At 35.8% G+C, this 18,154-nt stretch overlaps 2 protein-coding genes across 2 annotated transcripts in view; both read left to right on the plus strand.

Moving 5' to 3' along the window:
- LOC144977436 (uncharacterized) overlaps positions 1-18,154 on the plus strand; it is a gene marked incomplete at its 5' end in the record, with an annotated part of 124,718 nt that overhangs the window by 95,773 nt on the left and 10,791 nt on the right. The window contains 4 exon segments of the mRNA XM_078922650.1: positions 690-753; positions 3,246-3,321; positions 3,909-4,004; positions 6,124-6,267. Of these exon segments, the coding sequence (XP_078778776.1) occupies positions 690-753; positions 3,246-3,321; positions 3,909-4,004; positions 6,124-6,267 (380 nt within the window).
- On the plus strand, positions 12,704-17,221 carry LOC144977435 (uncharacterized). Its single transcript, XM_078922649.1, has 2 exons — positions 12,704-12,910; positions 14,834-17,221. Exon 2 carries the CDS (start codon positions 15,460-15,462, stop codon positions 16,843-16,845), a length of 1,386 nt encoding a protein of 461 aa, XP_078778775.1. The 5' UTR covers positions 12,704-12,910; positions 14,834-15,459; the 3' UTR covers positions 16,846-17,221.

Here is an 18,154-nt window from a genome sequence, read left to right on the forward strand (position 1 = left end):
TTCACACCCAACTAACATAAAAAATATTTTTTTTATCACTCTGACACAATATCAGAAATTAAATGCCATTAATAATTTGTTTACTAAAATATGCTCTACAACGTATTGTTCATTAAAAAAAAAAAATATTTTATGATGTACAAGAAAACTTTGAATAAAAAAAAGGTTGGTTGTATCGTAACGAATGTGACGATTTCTATAGATGGTAAGGAGAGGGTTAAACATTGAATTTTTGAGTTTTAAAGTCAAAATTTCTAATGAGAATATTAAAAGATTCTCGAACCCCTGCGTGAGTATCTGACCGTTAACAGTGTTGCCTGTGAAGAAATATATTTTATAGCGCCTTGCAGGCGTCATGTCTCGTCCTGCACATTAAATGTTCAAGATCTGAACAAGTGTGTATGAAACAGTGCCAGACAAATGAAGAAAGAAAAATGCAAGAAAACAACCACCCTAAAAATCAGTCTTTTTTTCGACTGGGGATCGAACTTCAGACGTTCTGATTACCAGTCAGACGTTCCACCATTACGGTTTGCGACACTTTGAAGTAATTCCAAAAGAAAGAGTAACATGTTGTTGTTGTTGGCTTGTAAACCATTGTAAAAGGACTTTGAGTACATTTGGAGAATAGTGCGCTATATTGTTTGTAATCTTAGCTTAATTTATGTTTTACATTTATTCTTCCACAGCGTCCGAGGTTGACAAAGCAGAGCTGACCCTCGACTCCACACGACGAAATTTAGAAGCTTTACAGTAAGTACAAAATTGTGACCCTTCGTCTCGAAACGGTATTATGTCGGAATGAATTGGACCTCGAAAAGTGACTTTAGAATTAAATTGATAGTAAATACCAATTTTTGAGCTTTTGCATTGTGAGAAATTGTCTTCATTCTGTAACATAACAAATCGAAACGAACCCCAAGTTTCATGTTTTTGTCTATAAATTCAATTTTTTTGCACCCAAGTCATCCCGACATAATACCATTTAGAGACGGTGGGTCACAATTGTGCTAATTTCTATTTGTAAAATAAAAATACTCACAGATCCGAGAAAACTTATTCGGAGTCAATAGGCGAATGGAACTGGTTTCTATAGCGTGAAAAGGACAAGAGACATTGTTTGTTATCCTTTAGATAGGACGCTAATCTTTTCGCAAAGTATTATCCGCCAGATTTACACAGATCCAGCTACTCAATCACTGCTGGGGAGTCAGAAAAAAATATCGACTGCACATAGATCAATCACGGTTCCTATACAATTAACTTGAGTGCACTAGACGTTGCATTAGGAATATATAGATAGTATGCGCTTGGCTAAGAAGCTCACAACATTGCCATCCGGATGTATAACGGACCGACACGCAAAACTATGTGGAACCATGAACTTTTAGTCTGGTTAATCCAGTTTAATGAGAATTACTCATGTACGCGGATGGCAAATTATAATAACAATGAGCCAAGTGACGTCAACTTCGATCTATCTATAGCACACAAGACTCACTATTACGAAAGAAACAAAATAATTATTGTGATATGAACCGTTTCAACCAAAAAAAAAAAAAAATAAATTCTCAGGTTTCAGAGTTTTGCCAAGATGAAGATAATTTTAATCGATATTTATTTGAAGGACGAGTTTTTTCAGGCCACCTTTTTTTTTAATACGTGTTTTTGTATTTAGAATCATCATCATCATCATCATCATCATTGCCTTTTTCACCCTGAGTCAGGGTATAGGCCACAGACAGTTTCCATCCTTCTCTATCTCGAGCTAACTTTTTACTCTCATTCCAGGTCTTACCACTTCTCTGTATATCAGCTTTTTTAATCCTTTCGGCTTTGTCTGTTGTCCTTCATAATTTCTGTCATTCCAGAAACTCTTCGGTCGCCCAAGCTAAAAAAAGGATTTGGTTTGTCTGTCTGCGTTTCTGTAACGGTTTGAGTTTAACGGAAAGGGGTGTTAACCCTTTGCCAACCCCCAACCTGGAGGACCAGGTGACTCAAAGACGGGGGAATCACACACCATTAGTCGCCTTTTACGACACGCTGGCTTGGCGTTGGGCTATTCGTGTACCCTCTCAGTTGAGGGACCCCGGACACCACACGGGGACGTAATTAGAATATAGCAGGTTAAAAGTAATCGATTTAGTTCAGCATTGTGTTCCTTAGTGCGATCCCGCTCTTTGCAGCGAAAAGTGGAGCCCTGAATAAAAAATTAAAAAAAGCTCTCACTGCACTCAAGTGAAAAATGAGAACCTGGCCTGCGACATCGTTGTTAGCGCCTCACGGGTGTCTTGTTTCGTTCTCCGTCTTGATATAATCTGTTGCTTACCAATTGTAAAGCGGATTGAGTATGTAAAGTGCGGCTATTCAGTCTTGTGGTATGACACTCGCCCTCGGATCAAGAGGTTCAGGGTTCGAGTCTCGCTCTAAGCTACGCATAGTTGAGTCCTTGGAATTAATAACATCAATAATCACATTTTCCCACCATACTCAGGTGTAAAATGAGTACCCGGCCGTTAAAAGCGTTGTCTCTGTCGGAAAAAAAAAACAAAAAAAACAACACAATGTAATATCGCCTAACAGGCGTCATTTCTCTTCCTATATCTCATGTGTTGCTTTGTGTTGGTTGGCTTGGAACGCCTTGTAAAGTGCTTTGAACTCGTTTAGTGGACCGTGCGCGCTCTATTACAAAAGCTCACAGACTGACTTGAGAACCGTCCCCATTCGAATGACACACACACACACTTTCTTTTTGATCTGCATAAAGGTTAGCGACCTCTAGAGCAATCTGATGTTAAGTGGAAGATCCATAAGAGAAGATCCTATTCCTGGATCAAATCTTTATGGTGACATAACAGGTCGTGAAAGAGCTTCCTTTTTTTTTGTTGTTACTTAGCTTAGTGACGTAAATAGAAGGGAAGTTATTTATAGATAGTTCAAAGTTGACGTCACTCAGGTCTTTGTTATTGTTTTTTGCCATCCGCTTTTATGAGTATTTCTCAATAAACTGAAGTTTCGGGTATATATATAATTCTGAAAATAGCTGGTAAGGTGAGAGTTAAAAGTGTTTACTTGAAGAAGGCCAAAGGCCGAAACGTCATTTTGTTTTGTGTTGTTCCATTATATATGAGTCACATTTACTCTCTTTACCTTTCTCTCCATCTCATTGGCTCATTTAGGCACCTCTAGTTCTTGATAGGCATTTTAAATTTTTTTCATGTTCTGTTTTCTTTTTTCGTTTCCAGGCAAGAATGTCGAGCCAAAGATAAAGAGATAGAACGAGAGAGGGAAAAACACCACGATGTCTGCAAGGAACTACAGGTAAATGAAATGTTGACATTTTTGGTTCATCTTCTGATTTCACTACCCATCAATACCTTTGGGACAGTGTGGCTCAGCGATATTATGGTCTTTGCTTCGTATCCAAAAGGTACCGAGTTCGACTGAATTCGACTACCCGCCGCGCTGTGTCGCCTTGAGAATGTCACCTAGCCTTAGTTCACTTTGCGGCGCTGCACTGCGGCTGATGCCTGGGTTATTCTAGTCTTTTCTTGAAACAAATAGACCCTAAAGTAAAATTTCTCCTTAGGGATGATTAAAGGGAATTATTATCATAATAATAATAATAATAATAATAATGATAATAATAATAATTATTATTATTATTATCATCATCATCATCATCATCATCATCATCATCATCATCATCATCATCATCATCATCATTATTATCATTATTATTATTATTATTATTATTATTATTATTATTATTATTATTATTATTATCATCATCATCATTATTAAATCCCGTGTTCAAGTCCATTGTATCGACACGTAACATTTGTTAAATTCGTCTATCTACTTATACTAATTTTAATTATTACTTTATCCTTTTAAAAACATTTCAGCTGGCCAAACTGAAAATTGAAAACCTGGAGAAAAAACTGGAAGATCTGAAGATCCAAGTTCGCTATGAACTCATGAAGAATGAAAATATAGAAAGGGTACGTTATCCTTATCTATTCAAATGTACCCCTCAAGCCTATCATATCATAACATTACTTTATATCACTCTCCCTCTCTCTCTCTCTCTCTCTCTCTCTCTCTCTCTCTCTCTCTCTCTCTCTCTCTCTTTTTTTTTTTTTTCTTTCTTTCTCTTTCTCTCTCTCCCTTTTTTTATCTCTCTCCCCCTCTCTCTCTCTCTCTCTCTCTCTCTCTCTCTCTCTCACTCTCTCTCTCTCTCTCTCTCTTTCTTTCTGTTTTCCTTTCTTTCTCTATCTTCCTCTCTCTCTCTCTCTTTCGTTATCTCTTTTCCCTCTCTCTTTCTTTATCTCTCTCCCTCTCTCTTTCTCTTTCTCTCTTTCTTTCTTTTTTCCTTTCTTTCTCTATCTTCCTCTCTCTCTCCCCCCATCTCTCTCTCTCTCTCTCTCTCTATCCTTCTCCCCCTCTCTCCATCCATTGTATAATAATATACCATTGCAAAATTAGCCATTGGAACAGCAGTAGCATCCACATCATTTGATAAAATGTAATTTTGAATGTTAACCCTCTCTTTACCACCTATTGGAAAATCGTCACATTTGTTACGATGCAACCGTCACTTTTCTCATCCAGATTTCATTTCTTTTTGCAATAGCAATAAAAACTTGACATTCTGTAATAGATCTCATATTGCCAAACAATATTATATATAGAATGTGCTTGCTGATTTTCTGTTTGAGTAAGAAATGTCTGTTTTTGTGTTGGGTGGGTGTGAAGTTTTGGGGAAAATTCTGAAAATTGCTGGTAATGAGAGTGATAAATGGAAATCACCATGGAGAATGTGATAACCTTAACATTTATCTGCAACATCATAATAATATCTCTGGGGTATTCCGATAGTTTAGTTGGCAGAGCACTCGCCTCACACGCAAATTGATCGGGTTCAATCCTAGGTGCAATCGAAGTATTATTTTTTGGAAACCCCACCCACCCCTGTACGGCTATGTGGTCTAGTTGTATGATACTCGCGTCATGTAACGTCCTCCATGTTAAGTGTTGCTGTTAGCTTGTAAAGCGCTTTGAGCACGTTCAGTAGATAAAGCTCAAGCTCATCCCTAGCACTTATTGATTAGCTGGGTCTTTTCCATCTGGCGGAATGTGCTTTTTTAACGCTCCAAACACCGGGATTAACTCCGTCCCCATAGGCCGTACTTCTCTAATATAATACTATAGATAGAATGAAGTTGACATCACTCCGGTCTTTGTTATTGTTTTTTGCCATCCGCGTTTATGAGTAATTCTCACTTAACTGTATTAACCAGACTATAAATGTTCAACGTTACACACAGTTTTGTGTATTGGTCCGTTATACTTCCGGATGGCAATGTTGTGAGCTTCTTAGCCAAGCGCACACTATCTATAATTCATAATATTATTCTAATATTTACCACAATGTTGAAGTCAGTCTACATCGATGTTTCAGGCCTTTTCAGCCATCGTCAGGACTGTGTGTTACAAACCAAACTCATGTAACACACAGTCCTGACGATGGCTGAAAAGGCCTGAAACATCGATGTCGACTGACTCCAACATTGTGGTAATTATTAAAATAATAATTCGCTCCATTGCTACATGTCGAGCACTATTCGTACCATATTTGTATCCTTCTTTACCTATACCGATGTTCCATGTCGGAAACGACGTTGGAGATCATGGTTCGCCAGCTCTCTCTCTCATCTGCGAGTTTCGCACATTGATTTATGGGGCTTCCTACGTACGCTGCGACATTTCCAAACCAGCTTGTCCTTCTTCGTCATCGACCACGCTTGCCTTCTATCTTTCCCTCTGCAATGGTCTTCTGTAGTGAGTCGTGCCTTCTGGTGTGGCCGAAATATCGGGTTATCCTCTTTCTAATAGTTGAAATGATCGTTGTTGATGTTATTCCTAAAGTTTGGAGTACTTGATGATTTGTTTTCCTTTCCTTCCAGGATATCCTTGCAATTCTTCTATAGGTCCAACACGATTCTATAATTCATAATATATAGCCGATGCATTCACACAGTAGCCACGTTCACACTCAGCAGTGTTTTTAAAAGTTGTCAACATGACTTATGAACTACCATCTCTGATTTTTTTCACCAGGGTCTGGAGACGATACCAAGGTTAAAAGAGGAGATAGCGGATAGAGACAAACAGATTGGAGAGCTACAGAAGGATGTGGAGGACAAGGGACTCCTACTGAACGCATCAAGGAAATCGGCCAGGGAGTACAAGGAAAAATTAAGGGTAGGAAAATCATTTGGATGGAATATATTATTTGGTTTATTTGCGCGGCTATGTGGTCTAGTGTTAAAACACTCGCTTTCGGATCGGAAGGTTCTGGGTTAGAGCCTTGCTCGGCGCACAGTTGACTCCTTGGAAAAAGGCTCTTTACTTACATTTTCTCAACGTACTCATGTGTAAAACGAGTACCTGGCCGTTGATAGAGTTGTCTTTTTCGAGGAAAAAGTAATATCGCCTAACAGGCGCCATGTCTCGTTCTATATTTTACGTGTTGCTGTTCGTCAGAGCGCTATGAGAACGTTTAGTGAATTTTGCGCAAATAAATGCTCAAGGTTATTTATGTCTGTCTATATCTTTGTTTCACTGTCTTGCCTGGTTCATTCTCTCTAACGCTCTATATCATAATCAAACAAATGCAGATAATATACAAGCACACAAACGCAAAATCACCAAAACACACACACACACACACACACATTTTCCAAGAATTTAAGATATCAATACTTTCCTTACCACTAGCGACTCCCTCTCTCATCTCTTCTGGGTGGGGATCCTGACCTCCCATAGTGGGCAGGGAGGTACATGCTGTGTCTTCTATACCCCCCATACCATTTTCCAATTGTTTACTGTCATTGTCTTGGAATGAGATTACTTAGTTTTGTCCTGGCCCTGGCCGGAGTCCTTGGCTGGGAGGGAAACAGTCGAATGTATTGTTATAGTTTTGGGAGATGATATTTTTTTCCTTGTAAATCATCTCTCTGTTGTGCATTGTATTATGTTTAGTTTATGTATTATATATGATTTGTAAACATTTGAGTGTATTCCTCTTAGTTGGGACCTGTGCTTGTGTCTGGATGAGACTTTTAGGTGATCTCAAACTGAGTACACTGAAAGTGAGCTCTTGAAATCTACATCTGATCCCTATTTGTTCACAGTTCCCCTTTGTCTGCCTTATTCTTGGATGCTTTAATTGTAATTCTAGACCTTTTACTATCCCATTTTCTTCCTTTTTACTGGCCCTGATATGACCTAAATGTGTTGCAAGCGCCGTAAAACCCTTAAAAACAAAAACAAAAACTCTCATCTCTTTATATGTCCGAACCATTTCATTCTATCGTCTCTCATCTTTATTGATACATTCTTCATTCAGTCACCCTTCGGATTCCACGAGCTGTCCCTAGTATCCTCTGTAAAAACCCAAAACCATTGCAGTTCTACAGCTTTTTTGTTGTTTTTTTCTTCGGCATTGGAAAATTGCTCGAAATTTCAAACTCAGGTGTCCAAAAATCTTATATTCTTGCATTCTGCCTTCGAAATCTAAAAGTACCTCGCTCCCCCATGTTGACAGATGCTATTTTGTACATTTGCGTTCTTCTTGTTTTCTGGTTTTCTCTTTCAATACAAAGCGTTCTGGATCGACCAGCCTTTCCTCCACTTTGCAAGGGTCTGATACAATAGATATTATTCTTGTCACTATAGAGTAACACAAAGCCTATCGCCTTTCATTTAATTCAAGAAAGTGTTGTTTCAAGAAGGATATAATAATAATATTTGTATTTTCATATTGAATATGTGTAAACATTACAATGAAGTGTGTTTTACCAGAAACGGTTGATCTTTAATTGAGAGCATTCTAGTTTATTTATTGACAGCAAATAATAATTTTGTTCTTAAGGGTAGCAAGAAAACAGTAATCTAGAGGATAAGGAGGTTTCGTGCTTTGAAAAGAAACAACACATGCTATAAGTTTTGGCCATAAAATTAAAGTCCCAGGTTAGAATGTTTTTGAGAAGCGCTTTGAACACGTTTAGTGGCTATTGCGCAATATAAAAGCACAGTTTAAATTTAAAATTAAATTTATTTTTTTACAAAATCGATCGATATTTAAAGGATGATTTTTCTGGCTAAAGGTAAATCCTGTTGTGGTTTTTGTATGTTAAAAAAAGTATTAAGGAAGATTGAATAGAAATTCTCAAACTGCCAAAATTAAAATTTTTAGGTATCTTTATTTATCATGATATATTTACAGTTTGAGGTTTGGGTCAAATACTATATATATATATATATATATATATATATATATATATATATATATATATATATATATATATGTATTAATACCGGATAGGGAGACTTTTGGAACCCCTATTAGTTCATTTTACAGTACTTTACCAATAGGGAGACCAAAATCCGGTCCCCCTATTGATTTGACCTCTAGCACATTCACTTTTCTATTTTTAGTTTAAGGTTGTCAACCCAACCGTCAAGGATATATAATTGTAAATCATAGTATTGAAGTTATTTGTTAAACACCACAGTAAGAAGAGTTATGCCTAAATTTTCACGTTGGTCAATAAGGTGACCGCCTGAAAAAAGTACGATAGGGGTACCAGTGTTTTCATCGATATATTTCAATAGTGAGGCAATATATCTTTCCGAAATTTTCTCTAAAATTCTAGAGCATTATATGGATTTTTATAGTAATGAAAACCTAATATAAAATTGTGTGAAAGTTGATGAACTGAGGAATGAACAAGATATACGAATTATAATCTATTTTTAGAAACAGATTTATCGAATCTTGGTCCGGATTCTTATCTTGGTGACAAGAGACAAGCAAACATAGTAACTCTTTTTTTCGTGAAACGTATGTTTAGTCAATTTCGCGCATAAAGAGGCACTCGGCACTCACTACTCACTCACTCTGCAAGTCAGTAGTAGGTGGTTATCAGTTATCAGCTCGGCCTTTAGTTCTTAGTCAAACGCTTCATCAAACCCATTATTGAGTAGCATGTTGAAGCCATCTCGACGTCGTGAAATGGAGCATCTTCTGTCATAGCAGTAGAATCGTCAGATGCCGCATTTAAATCCTCCATTCCAGGCGTTGCTGTTGCCATATCGATCTTCGAAATGATTTGGTCTAGACGTCAAGTTGACCCGTTCTATGTCTGAAGAGATTTTAAAGTGCAATACCTAACATTATATCTTGATCTACAAAATAGTCTTTTTAAATGAACCGCTGTGTTTCTATATTTTTCAAGAACCAAGGATTATCTTATAACTACTGACTTGCAAAGAGAGTGGCCGACGGACGTCCTCTCTATAGTCGCAAGTATTTTTTCGTCACTTGCTGAGTTCCAAACTAGACGTCTATGGCATCGTGGGGTAAATTGATGCTGGAGGCATCATTGAAGAGACACCGAGATAATTTAAATGGTAAGTTATTGGCCATTCTTATTACATCACAGTTGATTTAAGATTTTCAATAGGGTAGACATCACACTAGGTACTTTGGTAAAAAATTCAAATTGGATTGAGCTCAATGAAACCTATATCATTTTAAAGTGCTTTTCAACACGATTCTAATGATACCAAAATTGTGAAAATCAGATAAGCAGAAAAAAAGTTGTGTTAGTTTAAAGGCTGACAAATGGTCTTCTATTTGCCTTTGTTATTTACTGACGGACTTTGTGACCTGAAAATTGTTGCATTTCCGGTAGTAACCGCCATTTGGATTTCAAAACTGGTCTAAAATGACCGCTAAGATTTGATTAAGGATTTTACTGGAACGAATTTCATGGATGCGGTATACAACTTTGCCCTGAATTTAATTTTATAAAAAAGTTAAGATGTTAAATAAACGTGCCAGCATGAAATTTTGATTTACCAAGTTCTAATCTTTTAATTATCCAAAGCTAAATTATACCCTATTTTATCCATAATCAAAAGTTATACTAAATTGTCATTGATTTTAAAATAAACTACACCAAACGATAGAGTAATTTCTCCTGAAGAAAATAAGACATAAATCATTAAAATCCATCCATAAACAAAAAATCTATGGAACTTTTTCTGAGACCCATCACTCAAAAGTCCAAAAAATCGGGTCACAGCCACTAGGCCATTTATCGGCTCCCTGCTGGAGGGCCAAATGGACGTTTACCAAAGTACCTAATCACACACACACCGATTGATGATTGTCACTTGTCAGTCAGTCATTTGGAAGTGGAGTCAGATAATTCGGGAACTTCTGTAGACTGTAGATTCACACTAGTGAGTAAGATCTGTCGTTTACTACTACTACTACTACTACCACTACTACTTTTAGTTTTAGCGCTATCCAACTCAACACTTCTCGTGTTTATTTTATTTTGGCAAAACTAGAATGGATTTTTGAAAAGAATATAAAATAATTTAAACTTAAACCTGTCTTTGCATCTTGCTTTATGCATACAGTATGCCATATTACAGCCATCACAAAATCATAGTTTAATGTTGAGAATATGCTATTTCTTTTGTAACTTCAGATCAGAGAGATTTGAGCTTTAAAAATCCTGAAAAATGTCTTGCTGTCAATCCAGACAACCCTTTTGATGTGATCTATGATGTTAATGGTAAGAATGTAATTTGATGAGGAAATGAATAACATTTAGGTACACATAGTTTGCTTTTTTTTTTTTTTTTGAGTCATGATGTGTAATACTATTACAGTCCACTCCGGATAATTGCAACTCGTTTAATCGCAACTTTCGGTTAATCACAATATTTCCTAAGCAATGGAAATAATTCTATATAAAAGTCACTGGTTAATTGCAACAAACTTCGGTTTTTTTAAAAGTGGTAAATTCAAGAAATCAAACAGTATATCATGATTAAATTTCATCATGGATGAAATCGTGACAGGTTGAAGAATCGAGAGTGAGCAGGATTTAATGCTACAGTAGTGTGTCACCACTCTGTTAGAGTCGAAAGAGGGCGGGGCTCTGCAGTATGGGTTTGTGACGTCATCGGTGGCCATTAAATAGAAGAGGGGTGGGGCTGGTCATAATCTTGACAACAGGTTATCAATGACAGTTATAAAGAGAGACTGAGCGATATCCTTTGTTTTAGGATTAACAACTGTGCATTGTGACCAATGAGTTTGGTGAGAGCTTATTGTCTCTCATTAAGGCTAATCTCTTTAACTCTGACAAATGTTGAATTGTTGAGAAAAAAGATTGAAACTTCTTCCAATCTGAATAAGATATCGGCTTGCTTCATAGCTGCTTTTGGTTGACAAATCTACACGGGGCTGCCATATGGTTTTTGTTTCAATCAAATTGCTCTGTATGTGGTGGACTAAGAATATTATTTACTGGTTTGAGTTGACAATAAATGTGTAAAATGTTGAAATAGTGGACAGGAAACTGAATTTTGGTTAATCCCAACATTTTCGATGATCCCAAGGTATTGCGATTATCCTAAGTGGACTGTACCTGAATCTTGAACGAAAAACTATCATATGGATATGATTATAGACAGATTGGTTTCTGGAATTATATTTCCGTCCTCCCTTGCCAACTCTGACGTTCTTGAAATTTAAAAGAAAATAGCCAGAAGGTTTCGGACTTAATTTTCTTTTTTTTCCAAAGGACAATAGTCATAAGGTAAATAATTTTAAAAAAATCCTTTTACAGCACAAGATGGCATGATTTTTTGTTTAAGAGTTTAGAGAAAAACTTGCACATGATAGTCTTCAGCTTTTTTTTTGTTGTTTTTATTTTCTATATAGACTCCAACTCAGAGCCTGAAAGTGATGCAGAACAAAGTTCCATATCACATGATTCATTTGTGGTAAGTATGTACATTAAAATAAAATCATAACATTTGTATAGCGTTTATCCACAGTTGGCACCATGCTCAAAATGCTTCACATCACCATATTTTGTGGTGGACAAAACACATTTGCCACAAAAGATGAGACCTGCAGTCTGTTAGGCGCAATACAATATTTCAGGACAAGGACAACACTGTTTTACACCAGTGAGATCTCCTAGTTTTTTGTTGTTAAAAATTTTTCTTTGCAGTGGACTTCGCCAACAATAACACTATTTTAAACCTTCCTCGTTATATTTTGAAGTGATATTCATTGATGAGCCATTCACATTTGAAGTCGTTTGTTTTTTATTTGACAAAATGTGAAAATGATGCGTTTCCAGGAAAAATTAAAATAGCTTCTGTTGGGATTATACTTTTGATCTCGCATTTTGTCCAAATTCTCTTGCATCGTAATGTTTATCAACTTTTTTTGTTAACTATATTGCAGTTGCAAGGTTAGGAAGTTCATATTGTTGCAATGACAACCGTTTATATGCCCAGAATCGTAGTGATATAAAAAATTGTTTTGTAGTTGTTGGTCCTGGTGTAGGATTTAAAGAGTTGGTTAAAAACGGTTTACTGAAACCCTGGTTGGTGTATCTATATTTATCCAAGCACAGTTGAACATATTAAATACTTAGACAATATGTCTGCCTTTCTCAACTCTTTTTTATTATACTTGCATTATTAACCAGCTAATTGTTTAGTTGGATTATTAAACAATGGCTCTTCATGTTTATTGTCAACATGAATAAATTGATTGATCTGTCATCTTTTCCACAAAATATACAGGGTCCCGATTTTGTTGCTGACTCCGAGTCTGATTCCTCTACGTACTCTGTGAGGTACCCAATGCTGAGTACATCATTGTCTCTGGAACCTAGTGCTCATTCCCCAACTCAGTCAGAGCCTCATCCACAACTATCACAGACTGAACCTCGTTGCCAGTCTGGGACCCAGGTTCAACCCGAATGCTATACACTTGCAAACCAACATGTTACGTGCAATGGTGAGTCATTTTTTTTGTCATTCTTCTCCTTTGATATTTGTGGGATCAATTTTAATTTACCCATTCCTTTTAAAAGAAAACTTCCACCCCCTCCATGGTGCTGCATTTGTGTTATTGCATTTTTTTTGTTTTGGCAGTGCTGCGTCGCAAAATATGCTACCATTTACATAACAAGCACAAATCCAAATTTGATAGGGTGGACATCTTAGAATCTGAAACCCCAATGTGTGAGTGATATCAGTGAAACCAGCCATAAAAATGTTCATGTTTATTTTATTGGGGGTTTTTTTGTCTGTAATAGACTTAAATTGCTTGTATTGTAAGTGTTAAAATGGTTTTTTTGTTACAATCCATCTATATATTAAAACTGTTTCTTTGTATTTCTATGATGCTTTTTTTCACAGACCAGCTGGAAACTTAACGAGAATCAGAGTAGATAACATTTTTATTAATCTTGCAACCTAAACAGTATATGATGATTGGGAGCATTTAAAGAAAAGCACATTTTCTTTTTAATTTGTCGGTACTAAAATTATACTTTGATAATGTCTGCTGTGCTACAAACCCTTTTGACTTCCAGGTTCAATATTTTTCTTTATTCTAAAATTCTTGGGTTTCCTTTCAATGACAACTGAGATCATTAAAATTCAGCTCACAACATGATGTGTGTAGATTTGATGAAAACATATGTTCGAGTTGAGAAGCAGTGTTCACGAACTTGCTGATCGTTTTTACTAGCATTTATTTTCCTAACTTACCTGTGTCAATTAACAAAGGCAAGACTCAAATATTTTCTATCTGAACAGTGTGTTTGTTATTGAAATATTTCCGGCATATACATGTCATATTTCATTCCCACAAAATATAAATCAGGATTAAGTTGTCTGGGCATCAGCATCGTTCAGGCAGTTGGGGGGAAGTCTTTAAGGAATTAATGAAGCCGATGCTCAACCGGTCTGGAGGACGTTTGATTGATGTCGGCTGTTTGTTCTGCCAGCCGGTGATGTTTTCTCACTCAATGACAAAGAAAGTCATTGTTATGACTATGAACTATAGTCTATTATTACTTTTGTTACTATATTAATTGTTACTTATTGCCGCTACTGTTATTATTATTATTATTATTATTATTATTATTATTATTATTATTATTATTATTATTATTATTATTATTATTATTATTATTATTATTATTATTATTATTATTATGATATTGCCTTCATTGCATTCTATTACTATTATTGATATAATTAATTTCTGATTGTTGTAAATAATTTATGTGAATTGAATTTTGTCGATTGGCCAAGGGCCTACAATAATCTTAAATGAAATGTTAGTCTTTGGATAGGACTTGGGTCTATTCTTGATTGCTTTTCCGCCTGGGTAGAGTGAAGCATTTGGAGTAAATTTTGTTGCTCAACGTAAAAAACATGACGCTTACCATTCCGCTGATACTGATACCTCCAAGGGGTGGTTGGGGAAAAACCTAAAATTCTTTTGACATTCTGTCTGATTTTTCGCTGAAACAACAAAGGACAATCTATGTATTCAGATGAGACTTCAATGTGTTACTATTCCGATTTATGTTCATATTTTGATTATAATGAAGAGGGAACCCTGAACCCAGTGAAGTGGGTGGATTGATCTATTTATTTCTATTTCAAAACAAAAATATGGCGTCTTTTCACTGGATTTGTTATGTGGCAGAGGTCTCCACAAATCTAACATACCTCTTCCAAAGGAATAGATGGTAGAAAAGTATATAACAAGAAGGAATTATGACAGTTACTTGTCCAGGCCTTAAATATTTGGAATGCTATTCCTCTCTATCGCTGTCATGTAGCTGATGTGCATACGATCTGTCTATTGATTTATTTTCATAGTTCATAGCATGATGTGCTTTATTTTCTTCTTTTTTTCCAGAGAAATACAAAAAGCCAAGGAGACCCTGTCCATACTGTGGACAGTTGCAAACAAAACTCTCAAGGCATTTGATGAGGAAACACAAAGATGAGACAGAAGTTACAGAGGCCATGAAACAGCCTGTAAAGGAAAGGGATAGAACAATGGAGAATCTCAAGAAAAAGGGCATTTTTTATTCAAACACTAGAAACAATTCAATAGTTATGCGTGAGAGAGCACAAGGGTCACATGAAGTTGTTATGTGTGCTGGCTGTAAGGGGTTTTACTCTGGACGAAGGGTTTATGAACACAAAAAGAAATGTAGTACTGAGCATGCTCTGTGTACTGGGGTTGTAAAATTTTATCCCGTGGCTCCCAATGCAAGTAAAGAAATAAAGGAGAATATTCTTGACAAATTTCGGAATGATGAAGTGGGAAATTTGTGTCGATCAGACAAAGCTATAGTATTGTTAGGAACAAAATTGTGGAGTAAAAGTTCAAAGAAGGAGAGAAAAGTTATAATGAGTGATTTACGCATCTTAGGAAATTTGATTTAAAAAACTAGGAAGAGAACAAATCAACCTTCTTTCTCTGGAGAGGACGTGGTGAAGCGTAACTTTAATGAAATATCGCAAACCATTTCTGAAATGACTTTGAAAGAGGATGGGACATTGAAAGCAGGCTTGAAGCTTTCAATTGGATTTATATTGAAAAAGTTAATTAATTTCTTAAAAGGGGAATATATAATGCAAAACAAAATGGAAGAATCCGCAGAGATAGATTTGTTCAAAGCTGTCCTGGATTATAATTGGGATAGTATTTTTTTTACAGCCAGAGTTCAATGTGAAGCAAAGAGAACAAATTTGAGAAAACCCAAAGAGATGCCATTAGAGAATGATATAAAGAAGCTACGGCAATTTATTACTGAAGAGAAGGTCCGTATTTGTGAGGATGATTATCAATTATTTGATTCACATATGTTTGTTAGGCTTCGCAATGTCATCGTAGCTAGGCTTACAATGTTTAATGTGAGGAGAGGCGGAGAACCCGCAAGGATGTTGTTAAAAGATTGGAATGATGCAGATTCAGGTGTATGGGTTGATCCCCAGCTTGTACAACATGTCACTGATCCTCTGGAAAAAGCGTTACTTGAGAAGTATAAGCTGGCCTATCAGTCTGGAAAGGGAAGCAAGATGTTGGTCCCTGTGTTGATACCCAATGACACAATTCAGCCTTTAAGGAAACTTGCACAGGAGCGTAAAGCTGTTGATATTTCAGACAACCCATTTCTTTTTCCAAATACAGGAATATCCAAAGATCATGTAAGTGGTTACATTGCCATCAAATATGTCACTTCCTTAGTAAAGGATTTAGAGAAACCCCAGTTGTTAATAGCTGATAAATTCAGGCACCGAGCTTCGACATTATTTGCCTTACTTGATGTCCCACAACACGAGAGAGATGTCTTCTATCGACATATGGGACACAGTGAATCAATCAATCAAAACATTTATCAGTGTCCACTTGCAATACGAGAAATAACAGAAGTTGGTCATTTTTTGGGTCAAATTGATAACTCAGCATCGGTCACTGGGGAAGGAAATTGTAACATTGAAACAAATGACTCTGCAGTGAATAGAGACTCAAATGCAAATTTTGGAACATCCATAGTAACAGCTGCAAATCAAGAAGAAATATTTGATGGTGAAGCAGGAGTGCCAAATCAGCTTACGTGTTCTTCAAAACAAACTGAACCCAAGAGGAATTCAAGCAAAAATCGGAGATACATGTCATGGTCAGATGAGGATACAGATAGAGTCAAGTCATATTTTAAAAACTTTGTCGAAGATGTTTCAGCACATGGTTCAAGGGGATCATTACCTAGAAAGTCTGAAATTATTCTGTTCTTAAAACACCACAGGGTATTTTCACAAAAAGGAATCCCTGAAGGTACACTAATTAGTTTGGTGAAGACAAAGATTTTTAATGAAAGAAATAAATGTAGAAGGGAAAGAGCGTTTCAATCGGTGTAATGACAATCATGAATTTGATTTGTATTACATTCATTGTATTGTATAGTGTTATTGACATATTTTGGGGGTTTACAAAAACGTTTTATCTTTATATAGTACAATCTGTTCATCATTGCAATATCCTTTTTTATATTATATGAACATTCATTTGCTCAGCTTGAGAGACAAATGCTTTGTAGAACCATAGCTGCCAACCGTTCTGTTAAAAACGGATTTGTTCCGTATTTGACTTCCTGAGTCCGTAAGTGCTTATTTTTAGTTCAAAATCCGTATTTTGTAATTTTTGACTAATTTGTGGTAAAAAAGCCATGTGAGCCTAATGAATTATTATTATTGATCCATTATTATTACTATTACTACTATTGTTATTATTATTATCATTATTATTGGTGTCCAGTGAGAGCATAATCTCCATTTGTGTAGCTCTTTAATTTGAATTATGCCTCTATCATAAATGATTTTCAACAATTAAAAAAGTTCCATTCGTTTATATGACGCCTGTATTTTACTCAAACCTTTCATAATGTATTGGAGATTTGCATAGGATATGGATGTTAGCCTCGATATACTTTGAATATTCTAAGATAGTATTGATACTTTCACTATTTGTTACAAATATTATTTTAATTAAGAATAAAATTAAATCCACCTTTTTGATTGGAAGGTATTCAATAAGAAAATCAATTGCTTATATTGATTAAAGATGACAATGATTATTTCCCTTTATTAATTTATGAAATATACAAATTTAATCCCTTTAAAAACATCTTCATCTGATTTTAATTTTTTTTTTTTCAAGCAAGCTTTTGTAACGGTTTAGGTTCAAGAAAAATAAGTATATTCCATTTTTAGGTGTGTTTATCTTGTCAAAGTAAAGAAGTAGGAATTCTCTAATATTTAGAGGTGCATTTTACTATAACTACTATTATAGTATACTACTTAAAGACCATTATGTTGCATGAAAGAAAACATATATGCAATCGTCTACTTTTTATCTGAACTCACCTAATTTTTACCCCAAAACGCCCTCTCAAGTGATGTACCAGGTTGGTAGTTATGCATTTCTAACCATCTTAAGTTATTTCATTTATTTTACAATTGTGCTTCTTGTGTATTGGTCCTTATCAAGTTGAGGCAGTTGAATTCTTTCTTTATATTGTCCGTTCTGAATTTTGATCTCATTGTGGAAAGCTCCCATAGCGGGCAGGGAGGTACACACTGTGTCTTCTATCCCCTTATATCTGTTTTCCAACATGCTTTCAGTCTTTGTCTTGGAATGAGATTACTTGTTTTTTTCCTGGCCCTCGCC

The sequence above is a fragment of the Berghia stephanieae genome, chromosome 7, assembly GCF_034508935.2.
Source record: "Berghia stephanieae isolate SIO BIC M18660-M18661 chromosome 7, UCSD_Bste_1.3, whole genome shotgun sequence".
Lineage (NCBI taxonomy): Eukaryota > Metazoa > Mollusca > Gastropoda > Nudibranchia > Aeolidiidae > Berghia > Berghia stephanieae.

Bases quoted from the DNA above. Each gene is read 5' to 3' on its own strand.
- LOC144977435 (XM_078922649.1), top strand. From the start codon at position 15,460: ATGACTTTGAAAGAGGATGGGACATTGAAAGCAGGCTTGAAGCTTTCA.